This window comes from Rana temporaria, chromosome 1 (genome assembly GCF_905171775.1).
Source record: "Rana temporaria chromosome 1, aRanTem1.1, whole genome shotgun sequence".
NCBI classification, from domain to species: domain Eukaryota; kingdom Metazoa; phylum Chordata; class Amphibia; order Anura; family Ranidae; genus Rana; species Rana temporaria.
The window spans coordinates 7,899,128-7,918,305 of NC_053489.1; the positions used below are offsets into that span (position 1 = coordinate 7,899,128).

The 19,178-nt window shown below is 44.0% G+C and overlaps 1 protein-coding gene across 3 annotated transcripts in view; it reads left to right on the forward strand.

The window, feature by feature from the left end:
• Positions 1 to 19,178, forward strand: part of LOC120924401 (receptor-type tyrosine-protein phosphatase S-like) — a 162,766-nt gene that overhangs the window by 39,936 nt on the left and 103,652 nt on the right. For all 3 annotated transcript variants that reach the window (XM_040335351.1, XM_040335357.1, XM_040335366.1), the window contains exons 2-3: positions 11,374 to 11,523; positions 15,808 to 15,987. In XM_040335351.1, the coding sequence (XP_040191285.1) occupies positions 11,374 to 11,523; positions 15,808 to 15,987 (330 nt within the window). The remainder of the gene's footprint in view (positions 1 to 11,373; positions 11,524 to 15,807; positions 15,988 to 19,178) is intronic.

The window sequence follows — 19,178 nt, forward strand, 5'->3', positions numbered from 1 at the left end:
ACAGAGATGAGAGTTTAACCACTTCAGCCCCAGAGGATTTGGCTGGCCAAAGACCAGAACACTTTTTGCGATTCGGCACTGCGTCGCTTTAACTGACAATTGCGTGAGCGTGTGACATGGCTCCCAAACAAAATTGACGTCCTTTTTTCTCTGTCGTCCATGGATGGACACAGGCTTCACAAGTCTTGACATATGGGTTATATTCAAGACTTGTGAAGGCTGTGTCCGTCCATGGACGACAGAGAAAGGGATTTGACAGAGTACAAAAAAATCCTATTAACGCCGTATATTTCAGTGCGTTACCCTCCGTTTAACGCTGTATATTTCAGTGCATTACTGCAAGTTTAACACCGTATATTTCTGTAAGTTAGTGCATGCTTAACGCAGTACATTTCTGTGCGTTACTGCAAGTTTGACACTATATATTTCAGTGCGTCACCTTCCATTTAATGCCGTATAGTTCAGTGCATTACTGCAAGTTTAACACCGTATATTTCAGTGCATTACGCTATATATATATATGCTATAATAGGATGAATGCGCTATAATCAACCTTTGCTGTTTAACAGTACACACCGTGTATAAATAAACACTGCAAGTTTAACGCCATATATTTCAGTGCGTTATCTTCTGTTTAACGCAGTATAGTTCAGTGCATTACTGCAAGTTTAACAGTTTTATATTACTATTTACTGGTTTAGCCCCTTTTTATGTATGCAGCTTTATCATTTGGTTATTTTTGTTGTTTTTTTTCCCCTTGTTTATCATAGTAGCGCTGTAGTACTTTTAAACAATGCACTGAAATATATGGAGTTAAACTTGCAGTAACAGACAGAAATATACGGCATTAAATGCAAGGTGACGCACTGAAATATACAGTGTTAAACTTGCAGTAATGCACAGAAATGTACTGCGTTAAGCATGCACTAACTCATAGAAATGTACTGCGTTAAACAGCATGTAATGCACTGAAATATACGGTGTTAAACTTGCAGTAATGCACTGAACTATACTGCGTTAAACAGAAGATAACGCACTGAAATATATGGCGTTAAACTTGCAGTGTTTATGTATACACGGTGTGTACTGTTTAACAGCAAAGGTTGATTATAGCGCATTCATCCTATTATATCATATATTTCAGTGCGTTATCTTCCATTTAATGCAGTATAGTTCAGTGCGTTACTGCAAGTTTAACGCCATTTATTTCAGTGTGTTACGTGCTGTTTAACGCAGTACATTTCTGACTCTATTTACTAATTAGGTGACTTCTGAAGGAAATTGGTTCCACTAGAGGTATAAGAGTAAAGGGGGCTGAATACAAATGCCCCCCCCCCACTTTTTACATATTTATTTGTAAACAATTTTGAAAACCATTTATCATTTTCCTTCCACTTCACAATTAGATGCCACTTTGTGTTGGTCTCTCACATAAAATCCCAATAAAATACATTTACATTTTTGGTTGTAACATGACAACATTTGGAAAATTTCAAGGGGTATGAATGCTTTTTCAAGGCACTGTAGATGCTGTATGAACAGAAACTAAACTAGTTGGTATTTGGCTACTTGAGGAAGGGTCTGAGTCATAGTGAACCTTGGTGATGACAGCGAGGAGGAGGAAGTTACAGCAACCAAGTTGGGGAAGCAGAGGGGTCTATATTAACTTCAGCATTGTAAACAATCCGATCTTTCTTAATGCAATATTGTAGAGATAAAGTAATACAGGATACGCTTGTTGCGCGTCTTTGCAATTATAACAGATTTGAGTCACAAACAATAAATATTTAGTCTAGGCCAGGGGTCTCAAACTGGCGGCCCTCCAGCTGTTGTGAAACTACAAGTCCCATCATGCCTCTGCCTGTGGGAGGAGTCAAGCTTGTAACGGTCAGCCTTGCAATTCCTCATGGGACTTGTAGTTTGGCAACAGATTTTGAGACCCCTGGTCTAGGCTCACATTCAGCTCCCATGCCTCTAGTAACACGCATATGCTTTTGCGGGTCAAAACTCATGGTGACAAAGGGCCATGCATTTTAGTGTGGCACCATTTTTCAAAATGGTCATGGACTTGTGGGTGGGTACAGTGTGGTGCATCAGCAATAACACACACTCAGTCCAAGTGCAATGAATGGAACATGTATTGATGTAAATAGAAAACGGTTGACAACAAGCCCGATGGAAGGAGACCTAATCGGGAACACTCACAGTTTGGCTGAAACCTGCTGCACTACATGCTGTTGGCGTGTAGTGCAGCAGGTTTCAGCCAAACTGACAGCATCTGTCTGGAGGGGCAGAATGCGGCTTTTCTTGTCCAAGCCCAAATGGGAAGGTGTCCAAAGAGAGTGGCGGTACCCTAAGTTCGTCTGGAACCTTTACCTACCGCTAAGGCTTCTTGTACACATTGCCTACTTTGACCGCTGGCTGCGGAAAACCGCAAAACACGGCACGTGCCACGATTTTGCCACTGCTTGTGTTTGCCGGCAGTCAAAACGTTCTGCAGCGCTCCAGAGAGGGCGCGGTTGAGGGAGGTTGAAGCTCCCCTAACCACAGCAACTCTTAAACTCTATGGGCCGGATTCAGGTAGCCCTACGTAATCTTGTGCGGGCGTAACGTATCTCCGATACGTTACGCCGCCGTAAATTTGGGTGCAAGTTCCGTATTCAGAAAGAACTTGCGCCCTAAGTTACGGCGGCTTAACGTATGTGGGCCGGCGTAAGCCCGACTAATTCAAATGGGGATGATGTGGGCGCGTTTTATTTAAATTCATGGTGACCCCGCGTTTTTTACGAACGGAGCATGCACCGTTCGTAAAAGAATCCCAGTGCGCATACTTGAAATTCCCCTGCAAATCGTCAATGCTTTAGACGTGAACGTAACTTACGTACAGCCCTATTCGCGAACGACTTACGCAAACGACGTAAAAATTTCAAAATTCTAAGCGGGAACGACGTCCATACTTAACATTGCGTACGCCTCATAATAGCAGGAGCAACCTTACGCCGAAAAAGCCTAAAATGCGCCGGCCGGACGTACGTTCATGGATCGCCGTAAATAGCTAATTTGCATACTCAACGCGGATTTAAACGGAAACGCCACCTAGCGGACGCCGAAAAATTGCATCTAAGATCCGACGGCGTACTAAGACGTACGCCTGTCGGATCGATCCCAGATGCCGTCGTATCTTGTTTTGTGGATACAAAACAAAGATACGACGCGGGAAATTTTAAATTACGCCGGCGTATCAAGAGATACGCCGGCGTAATGCTTTTGTGGATCTGCCCCTATGTGTACATGGAGTTTAGGAGCTTTGGGAAAACGCCAAAAGCTCCTAAATTCAAGTTTAGGAGCTGTAGTGTACATGAAGCCCAATACTGTCTCTGACAGATGGGGGGGTGACCTGTCGCTACTCTATCCACTCCCTGGATGTGCACCAAATCCGGAAGCCAGGGTCTTAAATAGACTCTGCCACACCTAAGATGGCCACCTGAGTTACATGGGCGTGCAACTGGATCGTTGCTCTAGTGACTCAGGAAGCCATAGAGGAACCAGGTTCCTCTTGACTTCCTCTCCCTTTGCACTGCCACTGTGGTTGAGCGCCACCTGCAATAGCCCATTTTTTGCACGTAGAGCAGCCCTCTGAAATCAATGAGCAGCCCCAAACACAGTGCATGGAAACTCACAAAAATGTATGCGTGTGCTCCATCGCATCTGCATAGGTATAAACAAGGCCATAGGCCTGCATGATTCACTGTTATCGTCCGCAATATTTTTGATTATGAAATTACCAGCAATGCAGAATTTCAAGGGCATTACCCGTTATGGCATTAAACTCGATTTTGGAAATTCAAAAATTCGGAAATTCAAAAAGCCGAAAATACGAAAAAGAAGATTCGAAAGAACGAAAATACGAAAAAAACAAAAATCCCCCCGAAAATTTGAAAATTCAAAATTGGAAAATAATAACTAACAATTACTATTACTAACTATTAAATTATAAATATTGGAATATCCTTTCAATAACGAATACGAATTTATCCGAAGTAAGGAATTACTTGAAATAACGAATGCCGCATCTAAAGGAATGGAACGTAACAAATTAATAATAATAAATAATAATAATAATAAAATGCGGCATTCGTTATTTCGGATAATTCTAAACTTCGGATAAATTTGTATTGATTACGTTCCCTAACAGCCAAATTTGAAAGGAAATTCCAATATCTATAATTTAATAGTTAGTTAGTTATTATTTCAGATTTTTGGGTTTTCGAATTTTGGGATTTTCATTCTTATTTTTGGATTTTCGTTCTTATTTTTGGAAAGATTTGCTTTTCAGATGTTCTTGGTGTTAGCTGACCTGTATTTGTATCTACATTTTTCTTAGAAACGCCTAGCTGCCCATTTCCTTTGTTTAAAAACTCACTTCTATATTTCACGAACACAACTGCAAAACACATCTGCATGTAACAGTTTCTGAGAAAGAGAAAAAAGAAAAGGTATTAAAAGTCTCTCTGAATCTGCGTTGAGTCTCTTTTTGCTTTCAATGGTTGGAGATCATCCTTTTTTTTTTTAAGGGGGTTGTAAAGGTTTGTCTTTTATTTTCTAAATAGGTTCCTTTAAGCTCGTGCATTGTTGGTTCACTTACCTTTTCCCTCCATTTCCCTTCTTTTTTTCTTTGTTTGAATTTCTCACTTCCTGTTTCTCCTCAGTAAGCTTTCCACCATCATCCGAGCGGTGGAAAGCTTACTGAACACCTTACTGGAGGAGGAACAAGAAGTGAGAAATTCAGACAAAGAAAACAAAGGAAAAAAAAACATTTAGGGGCAGATTCTGAAAGGACTTACGATGGCGCAGCGTCATATACGCCGTCGAAAGTCCTAATACATACTTTTATGGACATACACAAATGTGTTAGGAAGTTGAATATTAAGCGGTATATGGCTGGTATCCCATCCAGCAACCAGGTGATGGCTACTGAATTTGTTCATTCAGGGCTGTCGAATGCATCTCTTTTTAACCCTCCAGGCACCCTTGCACCATCATTAAGGGTGTTTTGTGATGTGTTAATAAGAGATTTAGAACTTATGGAGGTTAAGAAGGCCAGGATGAACAAAACCCTACAAGATGGGCTGGATTCCTTGTGTAACAATAAGGATTTGGTCATAAGGCCAGCTGACAGGGGGGAGGGGATTGTGGTTTTAGGACGGACTATATGGCAGAGATGTTGGGGATTTCAGCACCTACATTCTTGCTGTCGTCCGACCCCAAGGCTAAATATATTAAAGACCTTGAGTTAATAGTGGCGAGGGGGTTCTATAAGGGTATTCTTAACCCCAAAGGGAGGCTTTATTTGATACCTAAAGCCCCACATACCCCCACTATCTATTATTTACCGAAACTTCAAAAGGATCCTGTCTGCCTCCGGGACGTCCCATAGTTAGTGGGATTGATTCCCGGGCGGGCAGATACATCGATTTTTATTTCCTTTTGTTAGGGATTCCAGGCACATTATCAATTTGCTTTCTGCCATTTCCCCTAAGAATGGTATTTGCTTGGTGACTGTGGACGTCACGTCCCTTTATACCATTATCCCACACAAACTAGGGTTTGAGGCGGTACAAGGCTTTTTAGAACGTGATTCTGATCTCCCTCAGGAGCAAGTGGCTTTCTTTTGTCGCTATAAAGATTTGCAGCCTCCTCAAACTATTTCTGGTTCGATTTTTATAGACAGGATACGGGGGTTGCCATGGGGGCCAAATATGCTCCCAGCCTGGCTAATCTTTTCATGGTCAGATGGGAGGAGGATATCATCCATACCAAGGATATACCACAATTTGCCCTTTTGGCTAGGTATATCGATGACATCCTCATCCTATGGGATGGCCAACATCAGGACCTGGTGGAGTTTATGGCGTCCCTTAATCTAAATCCGAGAGGTATACAACTCAAATATGAAGCAAGTCAATCCAAGATCCATTATTTGGACCTTAAAGTTGGGATTAGGGATACTTTGTTTGTTACTTTCACCTTAAGGGGACAGACAGGAACTCATTCATCCCTGTTGACAGTTGTCATCACAGCTCTTTGCTCAGGGCAGTTCCTAAAAGCCAATATCTTAGACACCGAAGGAACTGTTCTGACCCACATGAATTCTTGTTACAGGCTGAGGTCCTTACCAACAGGTTCCTCGAAAAGGGGCATCAACGAGAGTCCCTTATGGATACCTTGGATTCAGTTAAAGCTACCAATAGGAAGGATTTATAGGTCGAAAGGGAACCTTGTGATGGAGATCAGTTCCCCTTGGGTGTTCCCTTTATAACTTCCTATTCTTTGCAACATAAGAATATCAAGCATCTGATCAATAAACACTGGCACATTGCTAGCAATGATGCTACTCTCAAAAATGTCCTACCAGAAAAACTCAGAGTGATTTTTAGAGGTGTACCATCTTTGCGAAATCAGCTGGCCCCCAATGTCCTCAATCCACCGGTTAATAGCAGGAGTTTCTTTGACCAGCTAACCGTTTTTTATCGATGCAGACGGTGTAGGGTCCGCTCCCTGAATTCCTGCTCGCAAATACGGACTACCACCTTCATATCCACTGCCACGCAAAAACAATATACCATCAAACTTTGTATCACGTGTGCTACTATTGGGGTGGTCTACATGTTGCAGTGCCCATGGGGCGGACCAAACGCCCCCTACAAGTCCGCCTTAACAAGCACATCACGAATATAAAGATGGGGTTTAAGAATCATTCGGTATCCAAGCACTACCTTTTGGAGCATAACAGGCACCCGTCAAAAACTCTTGTGCTGGGTATTGATAAGTTCAAACCACACTGGAGGGGAAGTCTACTGGTAAAGGAGATCTCCAAACTTGGATTCACAGATTGAAAACCTATGCCCCCTATGGGTTGAATATAGATACAGACATGAATGCCTTCATTAATATTTCATGATATGGCCACGTTGTACAATTGGTGTGTGACGCAAAGATGGGCTTATAAAATGTTATAATAAAAAGGAATAAATATCTTTTAATACATTTTTTATTAAATGTTTTTTTAATAATTTAATTTCTATATTAATTTTAGATTTAATTGTTAGAAATAACACTGTATTAGGGATTTTAAATTTTAGCACATCATATTCGTTCACTATACACATACATTTTTTTTTTTAAAGTGTATTTTTTGTGCGTGTAGTCGAGAGAGGAGCCGGACTGCAGGAGTTGGGAGTAGGCAGGCCTCGCCCAGAGGCAATCTGACACCTTTCTCCATGCCCCGGGTGGCAATGGCGGGTGTGTGAGGGGGTCCTCCCACATATCCCGTCCTACCTGCTCTGCTTTGAAGCCCAACGGGGCAGAGGATCTAGCCCGCTCAACCAGCCCTGTTAGTCCTTCGCCTCTCTTTTTTTTAGAGACCGTGTGGTCAAAGTGCGTGCATGTTAACCCAATTTTGAGTGTGTGTAAGTGTGGTGTTTTTTGTGGGCGGGGGGTGGGCGTACTAAGTGCAGGCTTACCTCGCATAGCACACCCACCGGGAGCCGGGCTGAGACCACCAAACTCAATTCACATGTAGCCGAGACCGGGATGCGAACCCCTAGCTGCAGAGGTGAATGGCTTGTCAGCGCAGTGCCAATCGCGTTGAGCCACCGCAGCTCCCCTTATACACATTAATTAATTATAGGTTGTACGCAATTATGATATGCACACTAATATTATTTTTATAGTGCTTACCTTATTAAGGCACACACTTACTAAGTATTCACTTATTCTCATTATTGTTTTACACACGAATATTATTATTCGATTGTAATAATCTGCTATTTGGATTATTATCCACTAGGGTTCATGGGGGTTATCCTTTGGTGGTGCACCCGTCTGAATCTAACTGAAAGACATCTATTTATTCCTTTTGATGTCTTTTATTTGGATAATATTATTAATATTAATTTAATTGGTTGTGGGCTGCTCCATTTCATTTATTGTATGTACTAATTACATTTTTAAATCATGATTTTTATTAAAGCGGTGTTTCACCCTGCAGAACAACTTTTTAGCATAAAATTAGGCATAGTAGCGCGAGCTACAGTATGCCTGTCTTAATTTTTTTATCCCCGTACTCACTGTGTAATCGTACATAGAAGATTCCGACTGCCCGCGGGGAATGGGCGTTCCTTTCAAGAGGGAGGGTGATTGACGGCCGGCTCTGGCACATCACGCTCCCCGAAGACAGCCGGAGTAGGTCTCGGCTCTTCACGGCGCCTGCGCACAGACTATGTGCAGGCGCCGTGAAGAGCCAAGCCTATTTCGGCTATTTCCGGAGAAGTGTGACGCGCCAGAGCCGGCCGTCAATCACCTTCCGTCTGGATTGGAACGCCCATTCCCCGTGGGCAGTCGGAATCTTCTATGTACGATTATACAGTGAGTACGGGGATAAAAAAATTAAGACAGGCATACTGTAGCTCGCGCTACTATGCCTAATTTTATGCTAGAAGAAAATGTTTATTTTTTTTTTATAGGGTGAACCCCCGCTTTAAGCTAATCGCTGCTAAAGCTCTTCTGGCTGTATTGGCATCTGTGCCTATAGTCAATATGGCATTTTTAGCCAAATCCTTGCATCACAATGAGGTTTGGCTCTATAAATGGTGGTGAGTCAGTACGTTGCCCTATCCCCATTGAGAACGTCAGTTTGTGATGAAACACATCTGGCAGGGCATGTAGTGACATCCCCACGTCGTTTTGAGGAGGACGGACAGCTGTACTTTGGCGGCCGGCAAGTTTTTATGCATTATACTTCTTCCTTTTTTTGTACTGCTGAAAGTGGAAAAACCCACAACAATTTTTCTTTTTGATGATTGGTTCTCAATTATGTGCTAATGTAATCAACTTACTTGAATGTGGTATCAATGGTGTGAATGAGGTTTGCGCAGCTGCGATTTCCCCCTGCTTTTAAATTGTATGACAACGTTGTCTTATTTTTAATTGGTCTGTACTACACAGTCAGTCTGCCACTCTAGATTAATTAATTGTTGTGAATTTTCTATAATTACTAATAAAGTAATTTTTGTATTAATGTGTAGTGTTTTGATATGCCTACTTGAGAGAACTTTATTATCTCTTTTTCTATATATGCCACTTGGGTATACCATTACTGTGTCCCCTGGGTTGCCATGTAGATGAGCTTTGAATACTGAATTTGCAACCCCCCCCCCTTTTTTTTTTCCAATTAATTAGGAGTTCTGCGGTACATCCAGGCAATCAACCCATTTTTCTTGTCTGCTCTGATGGGGGAAAAATACAAGTGATTAAAAGCACACACAACCAACCCTGAGCAGTACGGCTGCATGTTATAACAATTTAAGTGCATGACTGCACAAGCCTAAAACAAAGTTTGCCCAGTAAAGATTTTTAGCTCTAATTTTTTACTATAGTTTGAACCAAGCTTTCTATGTTTTGCTTCTGCATGAGCTCTTCTTTCAGCCATAGTGTTGTATCCAGGTTTTTTTTTTCAGGGGGAACTTGGTGGAACTCAGATCCACCACCTCTGGCTCAGACCCTTGGGGGGGGGGGGGGCTGCTCACCACAATCACTTGTAAACACAGAAGTTCAGTTTCTGTGTTTACAAGTGACAGCTCTGCACTCTGTGTGCAACCCTCCTCAACTCTGCACTCTGTATGTAATGCAATCCTGGTATTTAATGCCCATTTAAGACCCTCCTACTGTTCGTGAAATTTGACTGAATACACCCACTATTGATGTGATTTGGAGAGTGTGTCTGCGTGGAGGGGTTTTGGGGGGTCGTGGTTGAGTTCCAGCACCTATTATTTGAGAATAAAAGCCCTGGTTGTATCATAAAGAGGTTGAGCATTTCATCAGACCTCTGTGACCAAGCTCCGGTGAGCGGGACGAAACATGTGAGGGTTGTTGTGTCTGGAGCAGCACATACTAATGTACTGGGTTGGTGAGTGGGCACCCTTTCTTCTCTTTGATAATGCTCTTACACCTCTGAATGGTGCACTGACGCCAGCTCTCTTCATTGCAACCGTCGGGGAGATCTCTGTCTTGGTTCTGAGGAGTTTTAGACACACAGTAGTGACAGCTTAGACCACCGTGAGAAAGCTCCCAGTACGATGGTTATAAGGAAACAGGCAACCAGGAAGTGTGGAGATCACAGCAGAATTTTAGCTACTTCAAAGCAAAAACGAACAATGAGGACATGAAACCAGTACTGCAGTAAGGTAAAGGAAGCTATTTAGCTAAAAAAAAAAATTCCTTTAGTGACCCTTTAAAGCGCTTTTTCCAGCCAGTCTCAGCCTTGTGTCCTCAGAAGAGATGGGTCTTAAGCTTCTTCCTGAAGGCCTGATGTTTTTTTTTTCATGCGGATGTCTGTGAGTAGAGCGTTCCATAGCAGTGGTCCTTGGACTGCGAATGTTCGTTCTCCTTTTGATTTTGAGCGGGTCTTGGGGATGTGGAGGAGGTTTTGGTAAGTTGATCGGAGGGGGCGGCTCCGGGTGTAGTGCTTTATTTTCTCGCATAGGTATTGCGGAGCGTTTCCTTGTGTGCATTTGTGAGTGAGGCAGAGGGTTTTGAAAGTAACCCAATCCTTCACGGCCAGCCATGGGGGGTCCTCAGGGACGGGGTGATTGATTCACAGGTTTTTTTTTCCCATTACCAGTCTGGATGCTGTGTTCTGGACAACTTGTAGACGTGAAATTTGGTATTATATTAGTGTTCCAACTACTACTGCTGTGTCCTCTTCCGGGATGAAGGGGATGAGTCTACGCAGCAGGCAAAGAAGGTAGTGAGATGCGCTAACTACTGATGCTATTTGTGCGTCCATAGTCATGTCTGAGTCAAAGATGATTTCAAGGCTTTTGATTTTGGTGCTTGGGGTGACGGTTTGTCCAAGAATGGTGGGTGGTGTGCATGTTGTGCTAGGGTTTTTCTTTCGGTTTGAATTATAAAGAGACAATAATCTTCCAAGCCTTGTGCCCACTATGAAGGTGGGTAACTAACTGAAGAAAAGGATGGGCCTGAGGATTAAGCCAAATAACCCCAACATGCAGGTAAACTGGAATATACCATTTTACAGACATTAAATTACAAGTTGTAGTTACACTGGCTTACCAGTAAATGTCACCACCAAAATATCTTTACAAACATAGTAAAATCCAATTCAACAGAGATGGATACAGGATAAGTGTTCCAGAACATTTAGCGTTGACGTCAAAAACTAAAAGGAAGAAACAAAATTCGAAATCAGCTGTATTTATTCATTTTAGCAAATCTTAATTTTAAAAATACATATCACCGTCTTCTTCTTTAGACCAGAAGCCTTCTTTAACTATCATGTTTGTTTTATTTCAGAAGTAAGCAACGCATCCATCACAAGGAAAGAAAATGGCACGGACAATGGAGCAGTGGAATGTGATCCCAGATATCGCCCATCATCCGCCAATATCACATGTGTGAAGTGCAATGACCCTTCCCAATGGAATGAGACTGTTCGGTGTATAAGTGAGTGCAGGAGCCATTTTCTACAGATATTACGAGGGTTCTTCAAAAAGTTTCCACACTTTTTTTAACTCTATGAAATATAAAAAAAAGTGCAGAAACTTTTTGAAGACCGCTCGTCTATGTGAGCTTTATAACAAAAGTCGCATCTATGACTACATGCATTATCTAGGACAGTGGTCTCCAAACTGCAGCCCGGGGGCCAGATGTGGCCCTTTGCCTGCCTTTATCCAGCCCTTGAGGTACTAATCCTTCAACGGACACCAAAAATGGGGCACCAATACAACCAATGATGGGGCATTGTTTACCCCCATTGAGGAACTTTGAGGAATGTTCCCACTGCCCGAAGTCTGGCCCCCCTAATGCCCGAAAGACAGTAAAGCGGCCCTTTGTTTGGAAAGTTTGGAGACCCCTGAATGAAGGATTCAGGGGAAATGTCTGGTGTTGAAATTAAACTTTAGAACAACAAATTAAAGCTTTAGCAGAGAAACACTGTGATAACTCAACTAGGTATGTTTTAACTAGTCATGCACAGTTGATAACTGCACGTGCCACTGCCAAAATTCAAGCCATAGGTGGCCCTGTCGCCGGTTAGACAAACTCTGATTGAGAAATCGAAGGAGCCTGGTGGAAAATTGTCAGCCAAACAATGACTTCATCCTATCAGTCACTGTTTGGGTATTCAAGCAGCCACAGGTGTTACATAGGGTTGCCACCTGTCTGGGATTCACCCGGACAGTCCAGGTTTGGAATTGTGCATCTGGGTTTCAGACCACCTGAAACCCAGACACATTATTGAGAATGGACTGCGGTTCCCCAAGTAACTGAGAACCACAACCACCAAGTACACAAGTGTACCCACTCCCAAACATGGACAGGAGAGGATAGAGGGCTTGATCTCCTTCTGCTCCTCCTGCACTTACCCCTATGTCTGCCCACCCAAACTCCAATCCCTGGTATTTGGCATTTGTCGCTAAAGTGTTCTGGTTTGGCTTGAAGAAAAGGTGGCAACCCTAGTGTTACAGCTGCAATACAATAGCTGGGAGCAGAGAATCTACTATTCGCTGTTTGGATGGAGGAATCTATTCCTGTAGTCTGAACAATAGAAACCTATGTGTGTATAGCTAGCCATAGAATTTGTCCTACCCTTGCGACTCTCTCTCTACCTTGTGTTGCGCCCCCTTGCTTTCAGCATGGGCACTACGCTAAAGTTAGTGGGGAATGGGAGAGTTACTTTGCTCAAATTTGGTGTTTGTCTAAATTTGGGACTTCTGTCATTTCAGAAATGTCCACTGGGTCAGTCTGTGGTCAGAGGGTGCAATGCCACTCCTGGCCGGCAGTTGGCGCCAGAGGGGTTCTGACAGAGCAAGTTTTTCCCAGCAGCCAATTAGAGGAGTTTTTCCCTCGCGGGGCATGCTGGGGGAGAGTATATCTGTGACAGGGGTCATGTGACAGGGGTCAAGTAATCTTCGCGGGGTCCCCGTTCCAGGTCGGTACCCACCTTCAGGGTACGCGCATACATGGACCCCGCCAGCGCGGCCGACCTGGCCAAAGCTGAATTCTGCATCGAACCTCATCCTGAGGAAAAAGGGGACCCCAGTGTTTCGCTGGGTTCCAAGACCTGTTGAGAGAATCCCAGTCTGGGATCGGGTGTCCGGACCACTGACAGGTATGCTTGCTGTCATCCGGGGGCCCATATAGGAAAAGTCCACTGGGAGGATTTTCTCTCTTGATTCACCTAAGTCCTTAATTTAAGTTGGCCTGTGGCAGAGGCCCTAGAGCCGTGTCTGTGAGAGAGACCTGTTCAACCCAGCAAGTTGAGAGTGACACTTCGGCTGCCAGGCCTATCATAGGGGTCTGTCCGGGGGCACTTTACCCACTCCAAGCAGAGTGGCGACGAGTAACAGAAATTGATACTGACTGCTCCATTCGATATCCAGGCCTGATACCGCAAGGTTCTCTTTCTTTCCTTCATCAACCTTGACCTTCCCAATTTATGTTGATGTTGGCCGTGTTTGGCCTGGACAAAAAAGCATTGAAAACCCTTTATTAGATGTCTGGACCTTCGCTCACTTCTGCTGTTCTCACAATTGCACCCCTAGACACCGCCAGGGTCACTTAGCAGGCCGATCCCAAATCAACCAGCGGCTCCTTCGGGGGTGAGCTCTACACTTGCCATTCCACAACCCTCTTCTCTACTCCTTATCTGACCAACTTTCTTGCTTTTATTGCCCTGTGTGCTTGTTTTTAACATTTGCTAAAGCCCGTACTGCTTGGATCTTAGAAGAAGGGAGTGGATGCCCAATGGTTTATCCTAAAAAGTTGACTTACAAAAAAAACAACAACAGGCCAGCCCCTTGATTACAAAGGCTGTGCACACCTGCACCACCAGTAAAGTAAAGTGTGGACACAAAGTTAGAGACTTTGGCCCAGATTCACAGAGAGCATGACGCACATTACGCCGCTGTAGAGCAAACACTGTACGCTACGCCAACGCAGCGCGGAGAGGCAAGCATTGCATTCAGCAAGCCAGTGCTCCCAACGCTGCGCCAGCGCGGCGTGGGTTTCGAAGGCGCACGCCGGCGAAGGTGGAAGTGGGCGTGAACCCATGCAAATGAGGTGTGACCCCATGCAGATGATGGGCCGAGCGCCAGATAGGTACGCATCACGAACTGCGCATGCGCCGTGGACGCATGCACAGCACCCCCCTGCGCCTGCTCACAACCATGCCGGCACAACTGCCTAAGCTACGCCGAATCACTGCGTACGCCGTGAACATAACGTACGCCCAGCCAGACACACATCCAACGCACAATACGCCGGCTTGTGTTTCCTGGTGCAGACCTGTGCACCTCATTTATGGGAAATAACTTTACGCCGGACGTACAACTTACGCGCATCTCGCGTAGCATGCGCCGGGCACACGCACGTTTCCCTCATTTGCATGTTTGAATGGCTAATCAATGGGAGCAGCAACATGCGCCCAGCCCATATGTGCACCCACCCTACGCCGGCATGTGCACGCTACGTCGGCGGGTGTAGCCTGTTTTTAGGCGCATGTTGGTTTGTGGGTCTGGCGCACACATACGCCGGCGCACTATTGCACTTACGTTGGCGTAACGTGTTATACGTCGGCGTAAGTGCTTTGTGAATCTGGACCTTTATCTCTCCCAAGACTCTTCGAAGTCTCTGGACTCCAGAACTCAATCTACGTCATACCTCCCAACCCGCCTGGATTCTGTGGGAGCTTCCCACACAGACTGCAGTCCCGCGAAGGGGTTAATTTTCCCGCACAGGAAGGAGAAGAAAGGTCAGAGGGGAGACATGCTTACCGGAGCGGTGTGCGGTAATCACCCCCCCCGCTCAACTAGGTGCAGCCTTGTGCTGTCCCCGGCACCTATCTCCCTGTCAGAGGCTTGCCACACAGGTGTTGTCTCACTGCACAGACAGGTATCACACTCAACAGGCACAAAACTGGTTCCAGGATGGAGCACCTCCCTAAGCATGCTGGGAGTTTTTGTAGAGGTCTTAAAGAGGAGTTCCACCCAAATTTGGAACTTCCTCTTAACCCACTCCTCTCCCCCTTACATGCCACATTTGGCATGTAATTTTTTTGGGGGGGGAGTGGGGGCTTCAGCAAGAGTGGGACTTCCTGTCCCACTTCCTCCTTCCTGTAGGCGACTAAGCTTAATCGCCTTCAGTAAGGGGCTGCTGTAGGCGATCGCCTAGGACACGTCACAGGTCCTAGGCGATCTCCTGGCCAATTACACGGCGCGGCGCCGGGCCGCGCGCACATGCGCAGTGCCGCTCGCGCATGCGCAGTGGGTGCCCGGCCGTGAAGCCGAAAGCTGTCACGGCCGGGTGCCCACACTGAGAATGAAGACGCTGGCCGGGGAGGGGGGGAGAGGAGCGGAGCCCCGGCCGGCGCGTCGCTGGAGCACTGGAGCAGGTAAGTGTCTGTTTATTAAAAGCCAGCAGCTAAACTTTTTGTTGCTGCTGACTTTTAATAAACATACAAATGGCTGGAACTCCCCTTTAATAAGCCGACTCTCAGCACTTCCCCCTAGTGGTATAAGTCGGCATAGAGCCTGAATCTGGGACACACATATTTGCCATTCTGGATGCAACCAGGCGATTTTACCTGCCCGCTGTCACAATATATATAAAATATATCATGTTGACTAGTAATTGGTGTGACACAATATGATAAAAAAAAAAAATGCTTAAATACACTTCAAGAGAGTCTACTAGCAAGGATTGTTTGCCTGACCATTTTTTGTATTTCAGGGCTTTGTGATAAGCCAGAAGCGAAGAATTTGTCTATCACAAGTAAAGAAAAGCCTTATTATGACATCGGTGATGTGGTGGCTGTGAGCTGCGACACTGGATATCGCCCATCATCCAGTAATATTGTATGTGAGAACCATAACGGTACCCTGCAGTGGAATGTGACCGTTCAGTGTTTAGGTAAGTACGGAAATGGATCCTTACCCTACAAAGGTTTCTAGTTTCTCAGCCACTTGCCTATCTATCCCTAGGGGTGGTTGTGTGGGAATCATCCACACTTTTCATTTTTTTTATTTAACTTTTGAAAACTTTAAAGGACCCAGCTGGCCAAGCGGGCCAAGCTGGCCCAAAGAAAATTTCCATTACAGAGTAATGCAGCTGTTGTAATAAGTGAGAAAATTAAATGCGCTACTGTGAGTATACAGTTATGATAAATAAAGCAGTGATAATAAAGTATGCAAAGTGTGTCTGAGGCAGCTATATCTAAGGGTGTTCACATAACACAAAAATCAAATATACATAAATGGGTGATAAGCGCTTCAAATATGTGACTAAAATCACAACAAAGGATAATACCAATGATAAGTGCACAAACACAATAAGTGACTGGACTGTAGTTGGTGGAATGCCAAACTAAAAATATATCTCAAGAATTGCACAAGGAGTAGAGACCTTGAATGATACAAACATGGACCTCTGTGCAACTGGAGGTGTCCAAAAGCAACGAAGTGCAAAAGAGTGAAGATGTAAAGGTAAATAAATGAATGGATGATTAAAGATCAAAATATGACAGACAGTCTATAAACAAGGTGAATCAGATGTTATAAACTTCTGAGCCTCTGCTCCCTTCCCTCAGAAGGATGGTGGACTATCCTCATAGGTAATATAGTGCCCTTACCTGCAGGGTGCTATATAAGAGCATATAGTGTTATCTCAACAGCGTGATGTTCTTGCCTCTCCCAGTGTTAGTCACTCCAACTGCTCAAGCTGCTGGGTTTCTCCAATATTCCAGGCTCCGTGATCCAGGGATAGAAGTGGGATGAGGGAGGGAAAAAAGAAGAAAAAGTGCCTCCAATGGTGTAGCGAGTTGAAGTTCAAAAAGATTTATTGCACCAAAAGGTAAAACAAACATGCATGGGCACATGCAGTAACAAGTTTATGTACCGCCTGACGTCCGATGGCCTCCGGCTTGTGCGGGTGTATGAATCGGTCTGACTCCCTACGGCGTTACGTCACGCACCTCGTGACTTCATCAGGGGAACCCTATTGGCTGTCAGGCCGTCAATTAAATAGTAACAGACCGGAAGTAAACAAACTTCCATTTTCTCGTGGTCCATGTCTGTAGACATAGTAATAAAGGAAGTGCTTGTTAATGGACATAACTGGGACATTAATACGTTCTGTGGACATAGGCAAGTCCAAACTTTGGAGTAACAGAACTGATGTCCAAAAGGCAATAAAGGTTAAATCAAAAGTAAAATTAAAAATTAAAAATAACGAGAGTTAATCTCATTATACATAAAACGAACTGGCCAAAAGTGTGTATGGAATAGCAGTGCTCAGATATACACATTATGTAAAATATTAAAGTGCAATAAAATTAAAAGTAAAAATCGAGACATGTCCAGAATATTAAGGGTAAAACCGTAAAAGGACATTTAATACATCCATTGTTTGTGCTAATGCACAAACGATGTAAATGTCTTCTGATTAATGAAATGTTTATCAGACCACCTGTTATATCACAATGTCAATATGATAATACTATCAATCAAGTTGACAGAAATATAATATGGAGCAACTTGAAAATGAAATAAAAGATAAAAATAAAAATAAAAATAAAAATAAACAATAATAATAAAAACAATAATACTATGTCTACAGACATGGACCACGAGAAAATGGAAGTTTGTTTACTTCCGGTCTGTTACTATTTAATTGACGGCCTGACAGCCAATAGGGTTCCCCTGATGAAGTCACGAGGTGCGTGACGTAACGCCGTAGGGAGTCAGACCGATTCATACACCCGCACAAGCCGGAGGCCATCGGACGTCAGGCGGTACATAGATCGCCACGTCCCCGCGAATTTTAAACTTGTTACTGCATGTGCCCATGCATGTTTGTTTTACCTTTTGGTGCAATAAATCTTTTTGAACTTCAACTCGCTACACCATTGGAGGCACTTTTTCTTCTTTTTTCCCTCCCTCATCCCACTTCTATCCCTGGATCACGGAGCCTGGAATATTGGAGAAACCCAGCAGCTTGAGCAGTTGGAGTGACTAACACTGGGAGAGGCAAGAACATCACGCTGTTGAGATAACACTATATGCTCTTATATAGCACCCTGCAGGTAAGGGCACTATATTACCTATGAGGATAGTCCACCATCCTTCTGAGGGAAGGGAGCAGAGGCTCAGAAGTTTACAACATCTGATTCACCTTGTTTATAGACTGTCTGTCATATTTTGAACTTTAATCATCCATTCATTTATTTACCTTTACATCTTCACTTTTTTGCACTTCGTTGCTTTTGGACACCTCCAGTTGCACAGAGGTCCATGTTTGTATCATTCAAGGTCTCTACTCCTTGTGCAATTCTTGAGATATATTTTTAGTTTGGCATTCCACCAACTACAGTCCAGTCACTTATTGTGTTTGTGCACTTATCATTGGTATTATCCTTTGTTGTGATTTTAGTCACATATTTGAAGCGCTTATCACCCATTTATGTATAAATGCAGCTGTTGTAATGAGTGTAATATACTGTACTAGCATTAGCTACATACAATAGACGGCATTGTGTTACATATTGCTGTCGGAATTAAAGAGAGTTGAGGTGAATGGTTTTCCACCATTCAGGAGAAGCCTTGTGATTTCAAAATATCAATGAATACAAGGCTTCCACTGATTGGCAGAGGTTGAAGATGCTGGTGGATGATGACATGTTTTCTGCCTTGGCCAATCAGAGGAAGCCTTCTATGAAATAATAAAAATACAAGGGGCCGGATTCAAAGAGATTTGCGCATTTATTACGGAGGCGCAGGGCAACGATTTTGCCCTGCGCCCCCGCAATTTTTTTGCGCTGCCCTCGATTCACGGAGCATAAGCTCCGTAAATTGCGCGGGCGCGCTGGCAAAATGCCTGGCGCAAGAGCACGCAATTTAAATGATCCCGTAGGGGGCGGGAATCATTTAAATTAGGCGCGTTCCCGCGCCGAGCGTAGAGCGCATGCTCCGTCGGGAAAGTTTCTTGACGGGCATTGCGGCAAATGACGTCGCAAGGACGTCATTTGCTTCAAAGTGAACGTGAATGGCATCCAGCGCCATTCATGATTCACTTACACAAACTACGTAAAATTAAAATTTCGCGAT